The sequence below is a fragment of the Barbus barbus genome, assembly GCF_936440315.1.
Source record: "Barbus barbus genome assembly, chromosome: 40".
In the NCBI taxonomy this organism is placed as follows: Eukaryota; Metazoa; Chordata; class Actinopteri; order Cypriniformes; family Cyprinidae; genus Barbus; species Barbus barbus.
Genome location: NC_136718.1, coordinates 10,983,689 through 11,007,698, shown reverse-complemented (window position 1 = coordinate 11,007,698; position 24,010 = coordinate 10,983,689). Strand labels below are relative to the sequence as shown.

General features: G+C 36.6%; 2 protein-coding genes across 10 annotated transcripts; both read left to right on the top strand.

The window, feature by feature from the left end:
- The first annotated feature begins 718 nt into the window (after positions 1–718).
- LOC306859834 (tumor protein D54-like) lies at positions 719–11,006 on the top strand. 9 transcript variants are annotated; one of them, XM_079401158.1, is made up of 10 exons: positions 719–1,063; positions 2,287–2,438; positions 2,592–2,740; positions 4,443–4,502; positions 6,629–6,676; positions 7,239–7,340; positions 8,579–8,605; positions 8,917–8,958; positions 9,200–9,248; positions 9,934–11,006. In XM_079401158.1, exons 1-10 carry the CDS (start codon positions 1,045–1,047, stop codon positions 10,018–10,020), a joined length of 735 nt encoding a protein of 244 aa, XP_079257284.1. In that variant the 5' UTR covers positions 719–1,044; the 3' UTR covers positions 10,021–11,006. The 9 variants fall into 9 exon arrangements, with proteins under 9 accessions (XP_079257284.1, XP_079257285.1, XP_079257288.1 ...); XM_079401159.1 differs by lacking the exon at positions 4,443–4,502; XM_079401162.1 differs by lacking the exons at positions 4,443–4,502; positions 6,629–6,676.
- Positions 11,007–12,386: 1,380 nt separating this feature from the next.
- Positions 12,387–14,514, top strand: LOC306859835 (pancreatic progenitor cell differentiation and proliferation factor B). The gene is made up of 5 exons (XM_079401167.1): positions 12,387–12,701; positions 13,206–13,298; positions 13,399–13,476; positions 13,842–13,941; positions 14,122–14,514. The coding sequence occupies exons 2-5, from the start codon at positions 13,244–13,246 to the stop codon at positions 14,243–14,245; spliced, it is 357 nt and encodes a 118-aa protein (XP_079257293.1). The 5' UTR covers positions 12,387–12,701; positions 13,206–13,243; the 3' UTR covers positions 14,246–14,514.
- The last annotated feature ends 9,496 nt before the right edge of the window (positions 14,515–24,010 follow it).

The window sequence follows — 24,010 nt, the reverse complement described above, 5'->3', positions numbered from 1 at the left end:
TTTCTCTTCAATGAAGTGTCTGTGGGACTCTCTATGATTAACATTATTGAAAGTTGACATGAAAGGAAAGTGTCTTTTCTTCCCAAATGTGACGTATATCCCAGTGAAATCTGAAATGATTAAAATGTAGGATGGGATTTTGTCCATCTGGAATGAATTTGATTATTGTTTTGACTCAGAGAAGAGTGGAATGTTAGAAACAGTGGCATTGCAAAGGAAGTTGTTTTGATTAAAGGCACATAAATATATAAAAAAAGTGTGTATGGATAAATCGTTTATAAACACTGCAATATTAGGCCTAAAAATAAAAATGTGCACGGATAAAAAAATGTTTCAGAAAAATAAGAATGGTCCATTTTGATTTCATGACTTCATAGACGTCCTCGGTTCAGTGGGTATACTGTTGATTCAAGAATCGCTTTCACTGATTGATTTCGATCCGTAAACGCATCTCTGGAGAGATTTGACCTCGCCAATGCTTTGTAGAAATAAGAAAGCAAGGTTAGTTAAACCATGGTAACCACAAATTAACCCTGGTTGCGCAACACCAACCATGACCATGGCATTTGTTGTAAAGTGTTATTTTTTGTACTATAATACAACCACGGTTAATTTTCGTCCGTTTTTTTATTATAACAGTTTATATTCGTTCAGTTATTATTCAGTTTGTTCACTGTAAATTGCATGGTTTTTTTAAGCACTTCAAAACTTATCTGTTAGATTTTCCTAAAACGAAATAACAGTGTGGGACAATGGTGCTTTTCTCAGCGGTTTTATTTTAATTTAATTGTATTATATTTTTTCCTCAGCTGTGTTGTTGATCTCGGGACGCAGTAGACGTCATCTCAGGGCGCCGGAAGGAGAGCGCTCTTGGGCAGCACTTCAAGCTGAGTTGGCTGGTCGCTCGGGATCTTGTGGTGGCTTGTCAAGCGCTTTTAGATGTTTTGGTAGTGGAGGGAAGACACGTATTTACGCCTCGCAGAGCTTTTTTCCTCCGAATTACGTAACTGTCAAGACAACATTTTGAAGATCTCAACCGACGACATGGATTCCGCCAATCAAGGTAAACAAAAACAAAACAATTCAACACAATACACTGGATCGATACAACCGCTTATATGTTTATGGCGTAATGTAGAGTACCGTTAGCTGTAGCCTTATCTCTGGATCCCAGTGTTGTGAATGTGTGGTGGTGAGGGGGAGATCTGGTTACTAACGCATAACAAAAACACATCGAGGCTGAGTGCAGGTGTTTGCCTTACAATAATTTGGTTTACATCGAAATCACAGATGATGAGGGGAAATTATGGTGTTTGAGGTGTGGCATATGGTGTGGCGATTTTCAACTTGGATATGGGATGATATTATTATTATTATTATGAAACCGTTAGTACAGACAACACCACTCATTTATCTGTTGTGCCATATAATGTGATGCTATTTCAATAGACAGTTTATGGTCAGTGAGGGGCTGATGACATGTCTCATTAATATAGCTCAGACCCACGTGACATCTTTCACAGACTGACCTAAATTGAGCATTGTGATCAAACCTTTGAATTGTTCACACGTGTGTATTGAATGGCTGGAAAATATATATAAACAATTTACTGTATATTATATATATATATTATATATATATATATGCATTTTCACTCAGTTTTATTGTACTGAAATTTCTGCTGTTTATGCTTCTACGTCTGAATGTGTGTTAGTTAAAACGCTTGTGTGAAGAGTGATTATATGTTCATGCTGACAGGATAAATAACAATGAAACAAGGGCTTTTTCTTTTTGTGGTGATGTATTTACTATGGAAAAGGTCAATTTGGTGGAATAAATCGAAGGATTAATAAGCTTTAGTTATATCACATTGATAAATCACAAACTGCTACTTTCTAGTCTGTTGCAGGTGGTATTGCGGCTTGATTGGTCAAAAATCGTTGTAGTACAGGATGAGTCATCAATATTTTGGTTTAATTTTCCCTACACTATAAAAATTAAGTATAGCTGCTATTACTTAATTTTGTCAATACATGCCCTCAAACCTAATACACATATTAGTTACAGTGCAATTACATATGTATTTTCATCAAATTATTTTTTCTGTCGTTTTCTTTAAATAATTTCAAGAGATCAGTTTAGTAGTTTTATTTATTCGTATATGTTTTAAGGGGGAAAACTTTTTTGTGTGTGTATCTTTGTTTTACAATTCTGTTTAGTGTCACAGGAATTCTGGACTTCATCTTTAAAATATCATTATTTATTTTTTTTCTTAAATTTTACAGACATTAATCTGAACTCTCCACATAAAGGCCTGGGCTCTGACTCTCTCTCAGATGTGCCTGAAGAGAGGGGGGCAGCCGCTGTGAGTCCTGGGACTCTCCCTCCGGGTCTGACAGAGGAGGAGGCTGAGGAACTGAGACTGGAGCTCACCAAGGTAAACACCAACAGCCACTGCACATCTTGCCCAGTATATCTTCAGATTAGGGCTGTTAATTTAACATGTTTTTTCAGAGTGATTCATTATAGATATAAGTCATATATTCATGTTATTGTTTACGTTTCTAAACAAACTGTAACATCTTGTTAGGTTGAGGAGGAGATCCACACCTTACGGCAGGTGCTGTCAGCTAAAGAGCACCACGCATCGGAGCTGAAGCGTAAACTGGGCCTCAGCCCACTGAGCGAGTTCAAACAGAACATCACCAAAAGCTGGCAGGATGTCCAGACCTCAAACGCGTAAGAATACATTTTTTCTGCATGTCCTGCTTACCAGGGCTGTGCAATTAATCGAATTCGATTATCATGTGCATCTTGTCAGTAAAGCTGGTTCAGTGATTGGCAGTAAATCGCCATCACCTTCTTTCAGATGGAGCGGCAATTACTACACAGAGCCGTAGTTCACTGACAAGCTAGGCAATATCGCGTTCATAATCGTCGCTCCATCTGAAAGCAGGTGATGGCGATTTACTGATGCGTATGATAATCGAATTTGATTAATTGCACAGCCCTACTGCTTACTCAAACCCAGGAGGTAACAGATACAGTCTTCTGGGTTGCCATATGCAAAGTCAAACCCTTAACCTCCTTCACAGACCCTGCTGGAATAACAGTGATTTGACATAATTCTGGACAAAATTTAGAACTAAAAGGGTTTGTTGAAGTGGCTCTGCATAATGGCAGATGCAAGTTGGTAGCTGGTTCTATCAGTGGAGGAATTCATGGGAGAACTGAAGCCTTTCTAACTAATCCAGCTTCAATGCGCTCTCTTCCAGGTCACACACATTCCTCTCGATTTATGCTGCTGGACATCAGCCTAAAAATAAAGAGTCACAGGTGTCCAATTGCATTTTCTGCAGGATTGTACATTACAAAATAAAAGCATTAGAAAAAGCTCTTGAGTGCCTTTTTAGACAGAGGAGATGACCATTGTTTTCTGTGTATATTATAGACGGCATTTATGCTGTCAGCTGAAAGTCCTTCAGTGTAATTGTTTTATCAGTTAAAAAATGGCAGTCCGGTTTCAAAGGGCTCTGTGGGAGGATTGTAGCTGACTCAGACATGAATCACCACCATTCATTGTGCTCCAAGCCTGGAGTTCATGGTCATTGGTTTGAGTGTGACTCTCAAGACAAATAAGCAATGTTTGCTGTTTTTGATACTGTAGGTGGAAAAACTTTGGTGGTTTTATGAGTATGTGTAGTATTTTACAGGACTTTATTGAGATTATGGTCCTGGTCAGTACCTTGGGCCCTTAAAAGCCTCAGGTTGCATGGGCCAAGACTGGCTTTATGTGCAGTTGACTACTATATTGGTAGTCTAATGTTAGCTAAACAGAATATATATACATAAACACATTTTTAGCAGTGATAACTCAAATCTGGTGATCAAGCACTTATAATGATGTGACAAAAAATATGTAATGCAGGCAGCGTATTTAACAAACTTTATTATCCAAAATGAGCCTGACATCAGTGCACTTAACAGTACACTTCACATCACTTATTATGAATAACTTTAAAACACAAATAGGCATATTCGCCGATACCGATATATCCGCGACAGGCTCATATCAGCCGATAAAATCGACAAAACTATATATCGGTCAGGCTATAATTTATATGATTGGATATTTTTTTTAAATATGAAAAAAAAACCTTAAAAAGTATAAAACTGTAAAAGTAAATGTCCATAAAATGTATACACAAAAGTGAGCGTTTATTTTGAACAGTATCTACTCAAATATATTAAAATTAGGCACTGGCAACTAAAAATGGCCAAATATCAGCAGAATAATTTGCCTAGCCAACATTTCAGTCTGTCAGTACTTCAAACCATGGAGTTATTGGTTTGTAGTCAGTCAGAGGTTGTTATCAGTGCTTTAGGGCTGTGCCGTTGAGCTCTGCTGTAGGCAGCACATAACCACGTCTGTGTTTTTTAGCTTTGTGGTGATGTCAGAGAAGCTGGGCCAGTGGAATGAGAAGGTTGCAGGGTGTGATATGTGAGTGTTTGACTGCTTCGGCACGTATTTGCAGTGAATGCATGAACTCCTCTCACCTACTCTTGACCTGTCAGTGAGAATGGAGCATTTGAACACCTGAAGCCAGTGTGTTTCAGGAGAAGACATAACTGTTACCCTGGGTTTTTTTCTGCTCTGCTGATCACAAATCAATGGATGCATTGCATCAAATATAGATTCAGGTGTTCAAATGCTCCACCCCTTGATGGGTTGAATCAAACCATGCATATCAAATAAAGCCCAACACAAATAACTAAAACCTGTCTCTCAAACAGAGATGCTATGATCTGATCTCCTATAGCATTGACTCTAACCTGCTGTACAATGTATATATTTGTCAGCCCGATTAATTCTCCACTCAACTAACTGAAACTTTTGCCACATGTTGAAGGCCAGAGGTATTTTTGCTTTTTAGTTGAAATGGGTGTCTAAAATAGTGACTCATGTCCCGCATATTTTTGACTCTTCTGTTTTTTCCCCTTCACAGTCTCTTTGTCCACCCATGCAAGTAGTATTCCATCTCTGAAATACTCAGGACTGCTTGCTTCTTTAAAAGTTATGCTGCGTTCATGTACAATGTCTGAATTATCAGCCGCTGAAATTCAAATCAGTTATTCACATCATTGCCTGTTCAAATTATTTGTTTCTTTAACAGTGCTTTGTTTATGTCTGCAAATAATTAATCGCTGCATTAATTCAACTGTATATTGCATATACGCTACTATTCAAAAGTTTGATTTTTTACAAATATTTTTGAAAGGTGTCACCTAAGCACAAGGCTGCATTTATTTGATCAAATGTGATTTAAAAAGAGTAATATTGTGAAATATTATTACAATTTAAAAGAACCGTTTTCCATTTGAATATATTTTAAAATGTAATTTATTCTTGTGAAGACGAAGCTGAATTTTCAGCATCATCACTCTAGTCTTTAGTGTCACATGATCCTTCAGATATCATTCTAATATGCTTGATTTGATGCTCAATAAATTTCTTACTATTATCAATATTGAAAACAGCTATCCTGCTTAATATTTTTGTTTTCATATATTTTCAGGATTCTTTTAATAGAAGTTATTGCTCTCATTTTGAACAATTTAATGTGGCCTTGCTAAATAAAATAATAATTTGTTAAAAAAAATCATTCATACCCCAAACTTCTGAATGGTAGTGTGTGTACTTTTACAAAATATTAAAAAAGTGCACCAGATTACTCTGACAATAATACAATAGCATATCAAACAGGTTCTTAGCTACTACTAACTGTTGAAGCCACTGCCATTTTGCTTGATTTAACATATCAAGTGAGAGAAACCAACTCTTAGACCAAATACAAAGGGTTTTTTTCAATGGCTTGTATAAGTTAAATAGTATTACAGTAATTCTGATAGGTTTAGCTGTATAGACGGTTGTCTTTAGAGGGTTACTCTGGAATCAGACTAAGGTCCTCTATGGTTTTCCACCGGTGTCATGACTTTTAGTGGCAGTCCTGATGTAGCTGGAGGTTTAGCTGAACCTGTCAGACAAGCTACGTTATCACGAGTGTGTGAGAGATCTCCCACTTCCCTCTTTGCACACACAGTTGAATCACATTCATACAGAGACGTCTACGGAGAGAGCATGTGTTTGTGTAAGGAAAGTTTTGTCATGTTCATATGAATGAATGCCACGTCTGTAGCACTAAAGGCCAATTAATGCTTCCTGAGTCCATTCTGCAGTTTTGTGCGCTCGCTGTAGTCATGAATATTACATCAGGATACACTTTGCAGTATCCTCTTTGCTAACATGCTACTTGTTTCCCAATAGCCAAGGTGGTTTGTAATGTCTTTTTGACTTTCAAGATTTCCTGTCTGTGACTTTTTGTGCTTGAAAGCTCCAGTATACTCACACATCTTATTTGAGCACACAAGTTAATCAGAGAATGCCAAATAAACTGGTGTTGTTTTTCTCTGGCTTTGCTGTTTAGCAGTGCTTGTGTTTTGTTTGTGAGGCAGCATAACTATAATGAGCATTTTAGAAATGTTATGTTGTATGTGTGTGTGTTTATAGCACGTTGTGATTAAGAAAGTGGAGATTTGAATGTATTACCCTGTTCGTTTGTACTGTAGATATCTTTCAGCTTCTGCCACTCTGGATGACATTGCCAGCTCTGAAGTGTGAGTTACTTCATTCTTTACGTTCATTTTGTGTGTTTTCAAGGATGTTTTCTGATCTCAAAAAGGTCATGAATGGTTAAGGTGGCTTGCTATGCTTCATGGATATTTTGTTGCTGGGTTATTAGATATTACAATCTTGTGTTTCTAAGTGTGAATTGCAATTGCAAATGTGCATTACCATTTAAGGTTGAGGTCTGTAAGTTTTTTAAAAAAATCTTTTTGATCAAAAATATAGTAAAATAGTAATATTATGAAATATTATTACAAAATCCAGTCTCTTCAGATTGCCACATTTGTGTCCTTTCTGGAAAAAAAATGTATCAGTTTCTTTAAAAACAGAATCCTACCCCAAACTTTTGAATGGTAGTGTATGACCAATTAACATTTCTTGGATGACTTTAAGGCTTCTGACTGGGTTTTGCCATCTGGAGGCCGTGGTCATGTTGACTAACTCTTGAGAAGTGGAGAGGTTTATGGACAGTGAAGGGTTTTACATGATTTTTATATTTTTTCTCTCTCTCTCCCCCCACATCCTCTTCTCTCTGCGTTCTTCCTTTGACAGGTATAAAAAGACTCAGGAAACGCTGTCTCAGGCTGGACAGAAGACCTCAGCCGCCCTCTCCACCGTTGGCACGGCAATCACCAGGAAACTGGGTGACATGAGGTATGGCTCAAGTCAAAATGCCCACCCTTGTTCTTCCTGTGTTTCTCTAGTACTCGTATTCCAGTCACAAATTACAGCATTCCTTTAACTTGCATGTTTTTATTTAATTTCCCATTTTTCTTAGGTGATATGAATTAAGACTAACACATGGTTCCTGGTTAATGTGTTTTGTCTAGCTGAGCATTTCAGTTCTGTTGTGTCAAAACTGCTCATGATTTATCTTAAACTGCATTTCTGTATATGTATGTTTATGCATTTCATGGACTTACATTGGATCTCGTCACATGCTTTTTATTTTATTCATTCTGTCTTTGGCTTTGTTTAGACAAGTAGAAAAAATCCACCCAAAATGCATTGATTCTGAATACCAAAATAGAAGGAAAATACAATCCAAACAATAATCATATGTGCGTTGAAATCTGTTGAAATCACAGTGTAGACAAAAGAAAACTGACTCAGATTTGCATACAGTGTGAACAAAGCCTTCAAGCCTGTGTTTCCTCTGTCCCTGCTCTCTTTGGTTATTGATCCACGCTTTTGTGTCATATCCTGCTGCCGTTCATCATCACAGTGAAGCCATTATTATCCATAATGAGTGTTAATGCAGTGCAGCCACAGTCACAGTCATGTTTTACTCCTCATATGATGAAAAGAAGCTTTACCTAACTTCTTTTCCTGGCTCCTGATTCACTTTACTGCATAGGCCATCTCTGTTCTTACCATTATTTGCACACATTTATTTAACTTCCGTCACCACTCCAAACGCAAACAGAAGGAAGAAGAAAAGGAGTTTTATGAAAGCCTGAATTTCCTTCTATTGAAAGTGACCTGTTGGTAGTATGTACTCAATGTTCTGGCATGCAGAGGGCCTGAGACTTCGTTATAAGTATCAAAATCTTTAGCTGCTCAATAAATCTATGAAATAAATCAATACATTGATGAATTAAAACTCTGCTGCTCTGTCAATCCAAATGTTATCTTTCATTCATTTGACAAATAACTGTATTACTCAAATTTATTAGCCACTTTTATCCTTGTTTGTGTCATTAACATCTATCCATCTTATTCACCCCCATGTAATGGTTTGATTGTTTTTTTGGTTCATTTCGCTGTTCCCCACATTCCCTCAATATCAGAACAAGCCTTCTCATAATTTGGTCATCCTGCTTGCTTTGGCCAACCTGATTGGTTTTGTATTCCTGCTTTCTTTTTAAACGCTGCCCTTGCTTGGTCTACAGAGCTCTTCCTTTCTCTAACTCCTTTGGGTAAGACTGATTAATGTCATCAAAGTCAATGCTTAACATGGAGCTCTGTTTGTAATACCAAGCCCATTTAATTTTTAAAAATGTATTTAGTTATCATTTGAATGTAATATTGATTTGAATGTTATTTTAGCTCCGAAACCCAGCTAATTTTGATTATGCATGATTCCAGTGCTACTTAATGTGATTTATTTTTAAAGATCTCAGATATACTAGCAGTCTGTGTGTGGTGTAACCCAGCTGATCTCTCACTTGCTGTCCTTCTTGCTTGCTAATACACACAACTTTTTCTTCTTTTAATGCTTTCGAAGTAGCAACTACTCCATTCGCCATTCAATAAGTATGCCAACTATGAGGTAAAGTACTAGGGTAAACCACTGCCCCTCAACTCAAATGGTTTCTGATTCATTAGACATTAAAATATTAGTCATTTGTGTGAAAAAAATGTAGACTTTTACACTTTACACTTGATAAATGTTTTTCTTTGCATGCGTGGTGTCTGCCAGTTTCTTTACTTAGCCCACTTGCTCGTGTCTAGTTAATTGTAATGTTTCTTCTGCTATGAATTCTGGGATTAATGCATGTTTTGCTCAATAGGAACTCTCCAACCTTCAAATCATTTGAGGACAAAGTTGGAAACATCAAGGTAAGGCTCACTTTTGAAACTGGGTCAGTGACATGATGCTCAGTTTTTGGCAGATCTATTAATTTATTCAAAAATACATTTAGTATATTTCAAATATTGACAAAAGACAAAAACAAAGACTTTTGTCCACCAAATCTAAGTCACGTGGTACAATCATGCAGAAACAGAAAATTAGAAATTATATCCCATACACTAAGATTTTTAGAAGTCTCACATGCTCACCAATTCTGCATTTATTTGATCAAAAACAGTCAATTTTAATACTGTGAAAAATTATTACAATTTAAAACAACTTTTTTCTATTTTAATATATTTTACAATGTAATTTATTACTGTAATGGCAATTACTCCAGTCTTCAGTGTCACATGATCCTTCAGAAATCATTAATATTCTGATTTACTGCTCAGGAAACATTTATTATCGTCAATGTTGTTTGGGGAGCCCTTAAAGTCCCTCAAGGCCAATTTCCCCTATATGTTGATAGTTTTTACTTTTATAATTACACCAGATTTTTTTTTTTTTTATCACTAAATGTAAACTTTTGTTAAAAAAAATATTGCGTAGAGAATGTCTAAGTACTTGACACATGCTTTTTATACTTGATTTAAAAAAAAAAAAATTCTTTATCCTGGGAACTCTGTGTCCTGCTTGTTTCTAAATGTTTTTTCTGTTTGTGTGTCTCAGTACAAGGTGGTTGGAGGCAAAGCCAATGGTGAAAGTGCCCACTCTCCGAACGAGTCAAACCCGGTGCAGGACAACGCTCCGTTCTGAGAGCCCACCCTCTTGATTTAAACACTCATCTCATTCTTTGTGAATCCTGACTACACCCACACTTCCGTTCTCCCAGTTCTCCCGTTCTCTCTGAATTCTTTCATCCCTCCTTCCTCTGTCTCCTTTGATACCCCTCCACCTACTGCTAGCATGTGCTTGCTCATCTCACTGAAAACACACACGTAGTACAGATTCTGTGACATGAAATCATCACAGGTTGTACAAAAGACAAATGATGAATCATTTTGTATTAGAAACTATTTTACACTGCTTTGCATAATGTTTTTACATAACTTTTATCTATATATGACTATAAAGGAATACAAATAACTATATTTAAACAGTACTGCCAAGCAGCATTCATCAGGTGGCAGAGGGGTACAAAATACACAAAGAAGAAACATTTAAATCTGAAGGGGGGAGGATTTTAGACCAATAGTGAAAAGAAACTTGCTGCAGGTTTCTATGCTGCTGAGCATTCAGTTGAGTTGTTTTCTTACTCTCCGTACAATGTGAAGCGATGCTTTGCTGTACACCTGGTGAATGTCTGACCTTCTCAGTCGGCCTTACACTCGCACTCTATATTGCTTTATTGGTCTGTTGCTGGTAAAATGTTACACACAGTTGTTTTTTGCTTTATCTTTTTTTTTTTTTTTTACCTTTACTCTTTCTTGCTCTTGTTCAGTTATTTTTTTTTTAATTGATGGGAATGTTTTATGATGTTGTTGTCATAAATCGCTTGCCTTTGCTTCGTGCCATGCTGTGTGTGCCAGTTAGTAGATGCCATAGACCTTTTGCTGTCAGAATGTTACACACACACACACACACACAATCAATCACATCACAAAGATCACTGTTCAATTTTAAGAAATATAAATGCAGTTACTTTCATGTGCACTAATCCAGTGGCGAGTAAGTCCTGCTAAGTAAGTCTGGTTTAATTTCTTTTGTTAGTGGCATTTGTTGATTTTTTTTTTTTTCCCCCCGACAGACGTGAACACTAGTGTTGTCTGTATGGTAGCACAGTCACTTTTACCTGAAAGATATTGGAATACATTTCATTATTAGCAATGGTAATCTCTTATTTTTCTTCATTTTTATCTGTTCTATTCTGATATTTCAGTCACTTATATGGGTGTCAGTGGGTGGCCTTGTTTGAGTATATTACACAACGATGATTGCATGCTTCATTGGGTGAGATGCAAAGGATTACATGCCAAGATTATATGATTTTCTACTGGAATCCACATGTGATGCCATAGAATTGTGTGGATACACCTGTAGGTCTGCAAACGCTGAAAACATAAGAAAAGTTAGTGAACATTCAGAGGGATTTTTTTCTTTTTTTTCTTTTTTTTTTGAGTAGTCATTTTCGGGAGGTTGTTGTTTAGGGAACAGGCACCATATAGCTTTAAATTAGAGGTCTCAGACTAGCTATTCAGATTTAAAGATTCAGATTGTTTTCTTTTAGAACAACAGTGGTGTAATGCTTCATTTATTTTTGTCAGTTGTTTGTATATCAATAAAGCATTCGTTCAAATGGCCTTTGGTTTGATCTTTCCACTTCTTTTCATAATGTTATTGACATACATTTGCCAGGAGGTGGCAGTACAGCACTTGCTGGAGAGGCCATGCGTTTCTGTAAAACACCCTTCTATAGATGCCATTGGAGGACATCTTTTCAGCTTATCTTTCTGTTCTATTGTTGCATTTTAAATATGTACATTTAAATTTGACCAGAAATGCAAATATTGTAGAGTTGGATAAAATATAACATTTAGGCTACATTTGACCCAGGGCCTTCAATCAAGCATTTGGCTCTTCATAATAAATTAAAGCAAGAAGCCGTGGTTTACAGTGCATTTATAACAGCTAAGGGGCTGTAAAGTTCACTGTAAAGGCTTCACGGGGCTGATTGCTTTTATAAAACGGTTATTCTATATACATAGTAAGGTTTCACAATATAAAACAGAGCAAATAAAGTGTAATTATATTAATAAAAAACATTATTCTTCCGCCAAACAATGTAGTGCCTCAGAAACGGTTGTGATTCCATCGTAAGCGAATAGTGCTTGTTTTGCTGTAAATTATGAATGAGATATGGAGAAACATCGCAAAAGCAGTCATTCCCTGACCGGGAATCGAACCCGGGCCGCGGCGGTGAGAGCGCCGAATCCTAACCACTAGACCACCAGGGATGTGTCGACTTCTACGTTGTCGAATATTATTAACGTACCTCCACAATATCTCGCGATCTTGTGATAAAAATAGTATTTAATCTATATGTTTATGTACATTATTGATAACCTTTTGAGGTATTGTGGACGCAATTTGTTACAAAACCTTCGTAGTTTCTGAGCATTTCCAGAGAGTAGGGCACGAGCCGTCCCAGCCTTGCTTCCGCTGGTTTGATCCGGTTCCGCGCTGAGGGGTTTATATAGAGCAGGGAAAGGCCACGCCTACATTCACCGCTGCTAGTCGTCGACGTCGTCTCTGTGTATAAATTCAGGCGAATGAGTTGTTTTTGTTAGACAGCACTGCGGTAGATATTTCCGGACGTGGAGGGTCTTATCCATCCAAAACTTTTCAAATGGGCCCCGTCGCCTAGCGTTTTCTCCCCAAAGCCTCCGACTGCATTGAGTAGGGTGCTCTAATAACATCTGCAAGAGCGGCTAAAGAAGGTGAGATGGTGGTCTACGCTTCATATTTTAAAGGGTGCTCATTGTTTGGGTCAGAGAATCTGAACAGAGTAACGTTAACGTTACATTTACTCTAACACTATTAGTGTCGTGTATTTTGCTGTAATGATGTATGTTTTCTCACGTTTGAGACAAAAATGTTTTCTTTTGTGATCTCAACTGCTGTAATTCCTTTGGAATTACTGTAACTTCCTCGTGTAGCCTACTGCTGTTTGTAATGAATGCCTGGTGTGGAATAATGTCAGTTTGGTTAGGTCTTAGTCTTGTGGGTTGACACTTAACTGTGTACGAATGAGTAATAATTACAAGACCAACATGTTTCAAACAACACGTGAGAGATAAAATATCTTAAATGCCTTCCCTGAGTCTGTCTGTATTCATTAAAATTCATTGTCAGGATTAAGATGAGAAGTAATTGTGTTATTATTTGTATTATGTACATTTAATTAAGGCTCAACATTAAATGTCTTCTCAATCTCTTCACAGGGTTTCCATCTAAGTCACTATTTACACAAGTCTGTAAAATGGCAGCCATCCCATCTAGTGGTTCCCTTGTTGCTACTCACGACTACTACAGAAGTAAGTTGCCTTTGCGAGTGCTTTACTGTTATAGTTATATGCGACTATTAATAGTTGACGTCATAAAGAGAATTTGCCTTATAAGACTGTTCCTTTTCAGGGCGCATTGGCTCTACATCCAGTAGCAGCTCGTGTGGCAGTTCAGAGTATAGTGGGGAGGTTATTCCACATCACCCAGGTGAGTTACGTTCATTTCAGTCTCTTTTCAACCCCCCCACCTCAAACAATACGTCACTGCAACAGTTTTGACATGACATGAAGACATTTCCACACGCTATGCAACACAGTTTGCACCCACATCACAGCTCTGTTGAAATGGATACTCGTCCGATTGCTTCAGACTAATCAACTGTTGAGGAAAGGACTATTACAAAATTACAAAAAGGACTATTGCTTGCATGCATTCATCAGCCTACATGTCTTTGTTTAGAGACTCTTTAACAGCGATTGCGTTAGTGCCTACATCATTGTGTACTAAATCCATTAGAAGATTAGACTGGTGGTGCTTCGCTTGTTCTGACCTGTGGTTTAATTGTGCTTTAGGTCTGCCCAAACAGGATTCTGGTCATTGGTGGTCCAGTTTCTTCTTTGGGAAGCAGAACCAGCCTGGTATGGGAACTCTTACTGAAGAGGCTCAGCAGAAGTGAGTCACAGGATTGAGTTTCACCCAAGTTGGTGCATGTAACATGAAGGCCTTGCCAAGTGCTGATGCACTTTTAATTGCAGATGAAGTTGCAAATTTTAGCTTTCATAACGAGGGGTGTTAGTTTAACATGGAACTTTTTTTAATTCTAAATCCTTTAATCTGATTGGCTCTCTGCAGGTCAGGGGTGGTGAGTGTGACCAATGGGCAGGTGACATGTATTGCCCGGGAGATGGTGATGAGGCAAGCGAGCGAAAGTAGTGACGGAGGCAAGTCGGAGGCAGGGAGTTGTCCTCGTTCCTGAATCGGACACCAGATCAGGACACCAACGCTAGGGGACGGAATCGGCTCCCCTTTTCTTTTTCTTTTAATTTCCCATCCATATAATGGGCTGTTTTAGTATTTTTATTTTTTTTTGTATTCGTTGTTTTATATATATCACGTAATAAATGGAACCTGAAACTTGCTAATTTTTTTTACATTTTTACACATCTGTAACACTGATGGAAATGTTTTTGTTACTTGTTGTATTATCCTGTGTTTTTCAGCACAATAAAATGGTCTTAAACAGCCCACTACTGCTATTGGACATCTATTTATTTCATTTTGTTTTCTGTATTTTAAAGAAACCACACAGCACCATCTCCCCTTTATAAATATGAGAAAAGACCCAATAAATATAATGCATATTAACTATATGTATAATAGTTACTAGAAGCTGGATTTAAAATAAAGTGCAGCAATAATCAAGTACCAAAATGGCAAATTAATCCTTTTTTTCCCCCCTTAATTGGGGGGGGGGGGGGGTGTTTGGTGGTATTTCTGCCTTTATTAGGATAAGACAGTATTTCAGACAGGAAGCGAGGTGGGAGAGAGAGAGGGGCATGGGATTGGGAAAGGTCCATTACCCAGGATTCGAACTTGTGACACCCAAAGGACAATGGTACTATATATCGGTGCACTGCCCACGAGGCTATTGGCAGCAACGAGAAGCGATGCTATTTTCAGTTTATCTGCACATAGATATTTTTATGTACTTTATGACATGATTATGGGCAATTGCGGACGTGTATATCATGTATTAATTTATGTGTTCCAAGTGTGCAGAGAAGGAAAGGCGCCCCCTTCTGCCTTTATTTCATATTAAGAATGATTTGGTTATATAACAAGCATGCTGAAGCTAAATTCAGTGAGCAGCTTTCAAAGTGGACTTTGGCAAGGAGACAAACAGGACTCTTAGATGGTAACTGAGGCAGACAGAATGTCATGACAACTGCTCTTGAGTGAAATGTGTTCTCTTCATACAGAAATGATCCAAAAAATAAAGGCAACAGTATTCTACATTTTTTTAGAAATTGTATTTTTAATTAAAATAAATATTTTTAGCTTTGAAAAGGTTGAGTAGCGGGTGCAGGAATAAAGACAGGTTTGAAGTGCTCTTGAGAAGAATCAACAATTTTACAGGCATTTTGCAAAATTAGTGCATTGTGTTCTGAACAGATGACACCTATTTCATACTTTTGGTGTAAACCAAAAAGGACAGAACATCTTCAAAATAACAGTGTGAGTGGTAGACCAAGCACAGAAACAGTGAATATGGGAAACGGTCCATATGGAAAATTGCTCGCTAGAGATGATGTTGTACAGCTTTGTTCCCATGTGTACATGGATTTTCCAGGTCACTAAGTTCTGATGGTTGGCTAGATACATGAAAAAGCCTCTTTGTGTCATGATGACTCTGTTCTTTTTCCGACATCACTTTCCCTTTGTTTCCAGCAACAGGTCCCAACTAAGAGACTGTAACAGGTGCTGTGATTGGTGGTTTATTGAAGATGAAAAGAAATGCACTTTTTATGGGCAGAAATGAATGATGTCAAAATCTGTAAATGACTAATCAGTTTAATCAGTTGCCAAATTGGCTATTTTCCATGTAGGCCATGTCAAGTTAATCTTGATAATTAAATCTAACAGTATTATTTGTCATAACACATATTACAGATTAGGTTGGTCCAGCTGATGTGCGTGAAAAAAAAGCAAATAAACGATGGCTCCCTTAAAAGTTTGGATCTTTTAACCAAGGTAAGCCATATTGTTAGCTGCAATTTCTACAATTTGTTCTTTTAGGAGTACTTTTTCTCATACTGGTGGTGGGGACAGGCCTTGTGTAAAGTGAGGCAGAATAAATGCAGTGTATGGCTATATGGATATTTATACAGTATAATTACAGTACTGTTCAACATTTTGGGGTCAGTAAGATTTTTTTTCACATTTTTGAGAATGACTGATTTATAAAGTTCAGCGTTGCATCACAGTAATAAATTACATTTTAAAATATATTCAAATAGTATACACGTAATTTAAATGATTATAATATTTTACAATGTTATCATTTTTACTGTATTTTTGATCAAATAAATGCAGTCTTAGTGAACATAACTTAATAACCCCAAACTTCTGAACGATAGTGTATAAACTAAAAACAAATATTCTCTAACATCTCTAGATCTCTAAAAAACAAACAAACAAAAAAAGAATAGAATAATTATTGGAGCAGCACTTTTAAGCAGCACGTTAACATACTGTGTCTGTAGAGAAGCATTTTTTTTCAGAGCTCTATATGCTATTCTTGTGCAGGTGTCTACTTCACCACACGATCAGCAGGACTTTGTCGTTTGGAAGAGGTTCCGCTGGATGCCAGGCTCTTTAAAACCACATTTATTGTCCAGCCATAGTTCATAGGCCCTAATCCTGTATTTAGACAGAAATACATGGTCTTGTTGTCAGTAGGGCTAAATGTACAACTATATAGATTGACAGATCTCAGTTTAACTCATACTATACCTTGGTGCTTGGATTTGGTCACCCAGACAGTCACTTGTCTTTGCTTTGGTTCCATTAAGTTATCAGAAAGACTACTGACTGCCTTCATTTTCTCTGTCGGGCAGATGCCTGCAAACGAAAACAATCAAATACAGAAACACATACACAGAATCTGAAGAAAACTCTCTAAATCCTCTTAGGCATGCATTCTTTTTAAAAATAAATAAATAATGTGTAATCCCTACTGTAACTTTAGTAAAGATAAAGAGATCTTTTAAATGTAATATGAAACATTTTTAGTTATATATATATATTACATTTCTTTATATGTTTTTAGTACTCAGTACAGTTTAAGCAATCAAACTAGGTGTATTTCTGGCAGTTCACTTACTTGGCACTGATGTTTTTATTTGGTCAACAAATTAGTCAATAACTACATCGGTTGATAAGGCTAAAATTGGAACAATGTGTGCTGTATATTCAGGTACAAGTTCATTCATGAGACACAAACAGAGCTTTGGGAAACCGCAGATAGAATAACACGTGTTCTGTAGCTGGTTAAATGGAGGAGAGCTAAAAATAGTGCTGCACTTACTCCGATAAAACTCATTCCGAGCAAGTAGACACACAGGGGCATTTACGGTGGTCATGGTCAGCTTTTATGTGTAAATATGACTGAACCAAATGCTTGGAAAGTGGGGTGTTCTTTGGAACCTGGAAACATATAGCAAAGAAGGAGGAGTTAAGGTCAGTGCTGAATGAGCTTCTTTGTTTTTGGTCAGGGAACAAATATCAGAACCAAAAAAACAAAAAAACAAATTGAAAACAAAAAATGGTCAAAGTCCTACTTAAGGAAAAACCACAAACTCTTATCATGCTTTAAAAAAGACAAAACTTATTGACTCCACATTAAACAACCATGTTGATTATAGATGAATCACATGTGTGTCAAAAGTCAAATGACTTTTGTCCCAGTTTTGCTCAAATTGTAAACATACTATGCTTGTACTCTGGGCTTTATATTACTGGCTTCTGCAACCCTACAAAGTAGACTTACGTATTTACCAGGGTATGAACAGTCAAAAAGTAGGGAAGCGAGGGAATAAGAAGTTTAAATGTTGGTTTAGCGAAACCAATGTTGTTCTAAGTATGACTGATTCGGCTAGTAGTCATTTCTGAATGAATCAGTTTTAAACAAATCAGTTGAGTGAATAATTCAATAAAGGGAGTCACTTGTGTTGTTCCAACGCTATCTTTTTACCAATTCATACGTATTTTATGAGGTGACTAAATCGTACAAATTCGTACAACCTCACTCATACGATTTTGTACGATTTGTCTAGACCCCAGTGACGGGTAGGTTTAGGGGCGGGGTTAGGTGTAGGTCATTCGTACAAATTCATACGAATTGTGCAACTCGTAAAATATGTATGAGTTAGCGTGAGATCAGGCTGGTTATTCCAGAATGAATCAGTCATTTTGAATGAATCAGTCAAGTGAGTAAATCAGTGAAATATACTGTACATATAAACGGTTACTTGTCTCCATGTACTAGGTTTTCGATGTAACTTGAAGAAAGACTGAAAAACAGTTATGTGTGTCTGAGGTGAATTCACTAGGGCTAATGGTTGTCATTGTTGTGTGATTTGGTATGATTCCTGTTTGACTGACAGATCTCTGTCATACTCTTTATCTTCAGGGTGTGTTGGAGCATCTCTACCAAAATACTGTTCCACCTCTAAAAATAAAATCACTTCCTCCACACTAACACTCAGTATGCAATCATAGCTGGACGGTGCTAATTATGGAAATGAACTTTGCTCTATATAGCTAGCCAGAAATGTATCGTTTGATATACTGGTGCTCTTATTTTGATGCAGAATACAATGAACAGCTCTGCAGTCTCCTGTATGTCTCTTTCTTTTCTTAGACACATAACAGGCTTTTTTTATGTTAAGGCTCCCTTAAGAGCGAGACTAGTCTTGAACACTAATCCCTCACTGAGTCAACATGAAATTGGTCTTGAACACAAAAGCCTTTGTGTAAAGGAGGTTTAATCTGAAATAGCATAACAGCAGTGAGAACTACGCTTCATCAGCAGACTCTGATGATGTTAAAGATTGAAACAGAAAGGGATTTGATCTCATTTGAAAGGTTAGTACGTGAACAGAGACGTCTGGAATTGAATACAGATACAACAGAAAACATAAAAGTTAATAGAAAATAGTGTCATTCTTTTACAAAGATCCATATCAGTCCTCCAGGCATTTTTCAAAGACCAAAAGACAGAAGTTTTTCTTTGTGAATTGATGTGTATGGTGGGTGGGTATGAGAGAGAAAGAAAGAATGAGAGACATAAGAATAGAAGTAGAAGAGATGGAAAGCTGGCCTAAGAGAAAGAGAAACAAAGAAGAGGAAAACAATCCTCACAGTTGTGAATATTCCCCTGCTAAACCTCATCCACAATAAAACAAAGTACAGTAACAACAAGCTCCAAAGTACATTTATGAAAAACAAAATGTCCAGGACAAATGGCGTTTTCTCCGAGACCTGTTTGGTTAGTACCATGTGAACATATTAGAGGTATCTAGGTCAGTTTATATATATATATATACACTTACACACACAAGTGTGAGAAGCCTGCTTAAAGTTTTGTTTAACATATCTTCAAATATAAAAACAATAACGCTGCTGTTTATATTCCTAAGAAAAAAGTATTAGAAAGGTTGTTTTAAAGTCCATGCATTATGTGTTGATGTTATCTTTAAGTAGACCTTGCCTTTTTGTAGGCTGTCTGTCATGTGTAATACTCCTTAAAGTCCAATGGCAGTGTAAATGTTCCAGAAAAATGCTTTTTAGATCTTGTGAAGAAGGGAAAGCCTGGAATCGTAATGCACATCCAAACACAGATGAGGCAGCTTTATATCAAACCCCTCCTTTGCTTCAGACTTGAGGACTGACAAGCTATTCGCTAAGGAGTTGAAGTCCCACCCTGAGGAACACCCATATGCTTTCTTGACCATTTGAGTAAGACACTGGGATGAAGGAAAGGTTGGGATGCTTATGCGCTGCTACGATATTTTCCAGCCCTCACAAATACCAGACAAGCTTTCACATGGATGCTACTGTTTTTAAATGCACTTTATTACAGTACACTCAGTTTGTTAAGCATACTGTCTGTAAATCTGTAAAATGTTTTTGTTGCCTTTCTGTGTTCTAATTATTTCCATAATAACAATCTCTGCAAAGTCCAACTCTTTCAGGTTAAGGAAAACCCTGCAAGCCATTATTGCACTTTGACCTATATTTTCCTGATAAGAAAAACAGGACTACTTCAGAAAGACGCGAGTCATGTGACATGCCAGCTGTAGAGTCTTGAATAGGAGGAGCTATTGGGGTAAAGCATGCACTTCTGTTGACAGTCATGCCTTGCAATAAAGGTTATTCTGTATAAAGGTGAACGGTGGGAAGATGACAAAATAGGGGGAAAAAAAGAAACAGATGCAGAGAAATTCATAATAAAAAGGCCTTTTTGAACAGGAAGTTAAAATGGTGCAGTTTTGTGTGAAAATGAAAATTCTGTCATCATTTACTCACCCTCATGTTTGGTAGCCTACCATAATGGACCCTTTTTTGTGAGCAAATGCAGAGTTTCTCAGGGAAACACAAATTTTCTGAAAATACAAAAACATTGAAATAACTTTTTCTCCCATATAATTTTTTACCCATCACTGTAGGTTACCAGCATTCCTCAAAATACCAACACAATAAAGTTTAAAAACTATTGAAAAAAATTTGACATTTCTAAAATATAGTTACACATATTGTATTCCACATCAGTCATAAAGTTTACATAAACATACAATAATATTTTTTTTTCTAATAAGTAATTACTGTTAAATTACAGTTTTTAATAATTTTTTATACATTTACAAATTAATTTTTAATTATTTCTATAAAACTAGTATAAAGTGCAGCTATATAACTCCATCCTCAGATCATCCAACACAAAAATAATACTTGTAATATTACTTTGCTCCCTTATTTATACTTCTTATTCATCATTTACACTTTACATTTAAAAACAATACAGAGGGTAAGGCCTTTTAGGCTTAGACTGGTTTAAACCTGAAAATTACACCCATATGATACAGCACTTTTGAAACAGCAGTTACCCACACTGCACCCACAACCCTGTAAAAACTGGCTTGGTGCCAGAGTTACAGAGGTTAGTGGGTGCATGACATGTCTATTTGTGGTTTACCTCAATTGACTACAATTTTGCAAAAGAGCAACATGAAACCTGCTGCCATATTCATAAATACAGACTTTTCCAACTCTAACCATATCTCCATCCACCGAATGATGACAACATGGTAAGGTCATATAAACGGCCTGGGGTGCATTTCCCAAAAACAATGGTCACAAGTTCCGTCGTTACCAATAGAGTTCAATGGAACTAACGACCATAGTTAACTAACGATGCTTTTGGGAAATGCCCCCCTGGTTAGCTGCTGGTTAGGTGTGCCTTCAGAAGTGTCGATCATCACATAAGTGGTTAACAATGTGGCACACATCAGACACTGTGCTGGAAGCCATGCAGTGCGGCTGATCTATTTTTTAAAGATTCAAAACCACAAAAGGTTGTTGAACTGCACAACTGATAGAAGACTGATTCAGTAACAGCACAAAACAGTTATAGCACAAGGCAAATACAAAATATAAAACATATGATATACAGTACACTATTTTGATTTCATTTGTTGACAGGTTTTAATCAAGTTACTGATATAATGAGAACAATAACTGTCATTAATAAATAAAAAAAAACTAATAGTAATTGAGGTCATGTAATAGTTTTTTGTTTTTTTGTGTGATTTAGTGTTACCTCAGGTAAACTTGGACCAGGTTGAATTCAAGAATATAAATGCAAATATTTTAGAAAAGTGCAGTTTTAAGGACCAAGACTGGCTCAGAATCCATTTTACAGGCCCTAATAACTAATTCAGTTTTAAATAATCACATATTGGAGTTGTCTACTTGCAAACATGAAAAGTTTTATTCTACAAGCTAGACGGTTTGCATGCTAAAGTGAAACGTATCGATTGTACGGTGAAGTGAAAAACAGCTGTTTTCCAGGGGAAATGAGTGACAGGGAGCAGATCGATGGTCAGATCCGGCGCTGATCACGCTCTGACAGCATGGCCAGCTCCGTGAACCTCCTCCTGCTGCATGGCTGACCATAAATCACTCACACAGGGAACTAGAGGAGCTTTCCCTGGAAGAGATCATGTCACCGTGAAACCATCAGCACAGTCCTTGTCTAAGCGACCTGAAGCAAAGCTGAATACTTTATAGCAGCAGCCTTTATTTATTTATTTATTTGTTTATTTTGAGTTTTTATGCTCGTGCATACATGTAATTTCTTTAGATTATTTAATTTACTATTTAGACAATGGCAAGATGCCCAACGGGAAAGAACCGAACATAATGGAAAAAGCTGTGCATTAGGCTAAATGACGGACATGTGCATGCCATAACGTCGATTTTAAAACATAAAACCATACATATTTATACTTACTGATGTCTATCGAAACTGTTTTCCCACCAAAATTAATCATTTTCTGGAGGATGATATAAGGAACTGGATTTTTGTTAAATGGATATATTCCAAAACACAGGGTGGATATTCAAACCCGTAAAAGATTAGAGACAGAAAAGATACAGAAAATATCTGTAATATGAAACACCTGTAATATTTCTTAATAAACTGGCCGTTTTTAAAATCGCATATCATCGAAAATGGAAACATCATGGTAATCCAATTAACGAAAGTATGCTATTTATAAATCACGCTGTGTACATTCTGATATTGTCATAAAGAAATACAGTAGGCCTATCTTAAGAAATATGCTAAAATGTGGTACGCTAAAAGGAATGACAGGAATGACTGTAATGATGATGATGATAATGAACATCATCCCATACATCAGCAGTTCTTGTCGCAACTTATTTGTATGTTAAACACAGAGTCATGGAAAAGCCCTCATAGAGGTTACTCTGTTTGTTGTTGTAGTAAAAGCATGAAGGTGGCAGTGTTTATGGATATGCCTCGTTCATTATTGGCCCTCATGACATAAGCATATAAATTTGATAAACGTTCTATTTTGACTTCTTGGTTCCAGACCACTGAAATAATGGCGTGTCGCCATCTGCTGGTGACATGTCATATTGTACAGGCCTGATTCATTGCAGGGCTTGACATTAAGCATTCTCACGTGGTTGTCAAATTTGTCATTTACTTGTCCCCGCATAAAAGTTACTTGCCCGGAGAGAGATTTTTTTATTTATTTTTAATTGAGTTATAAATATAATTATTTAACACATTTAGTTTATTTAGTTAGATTTTTCGTTTTAAATAATGAAAAAAATAATAAAGTGTGATAATAATGTTGTATTTTAAAATAAAAAGGGAGTATTAATTACAAATACAATTATTTTTTATTTAAAAATAAAATGCTAATATTTCAAACTTAAATTTTAAATGTTTTAATTAGAGTTCAGTTTAATCAGACAATTAGTATAATAAGACCTTTGGGCTGTTACCTAACAAATGAAATCAGTATCAACAAAATTAATCTTTGCAATGCAGAGGAAACACAGAAACTGCATCTGAAGTGGAATAGATATATTTACCCACTGTTAATGCAGCTCTGAGGGACATGGAATAATTTAATCTGCAGTTACAAATTAATAAATAAAGCTTTGATTCATAAAACGTTGAATACTGATATTTGAAATTATAAAAAAAAAAAAAAAAAAATACTGTAAATGTGAAATTAAAACCACCAGTAGGTGGCATTAAGTCACTGGTAATAAGTGATTCATTGCGACTGAACCGAATCATTTAAATGATTGATTAATTCAGGAACGAATCACCGTCATGTTGCTCAGAGATGCAGAACAGTGGCTGTGGCTGTGTTTGGAATTATTTTTGTTGGTGAAACAGAGCAAAAACAGGAAATATGGTGTCTAAAACGTAAGTCTCTTAATGTTAACTTCTTGTTTATTGAACTGTTATAAAATCACATTCGTAATCATGATGGTTTTTGGAGCAAAAAACAAAACAAAAAACGGCGCTCGATCTAAGTGTGAAACTATATGAAATTATATAAATATATACATTTTCTTCTCCCATATCTTGAATTTTGTGATCATTCTTCATGCATGGTAATACTGAATCATGCAG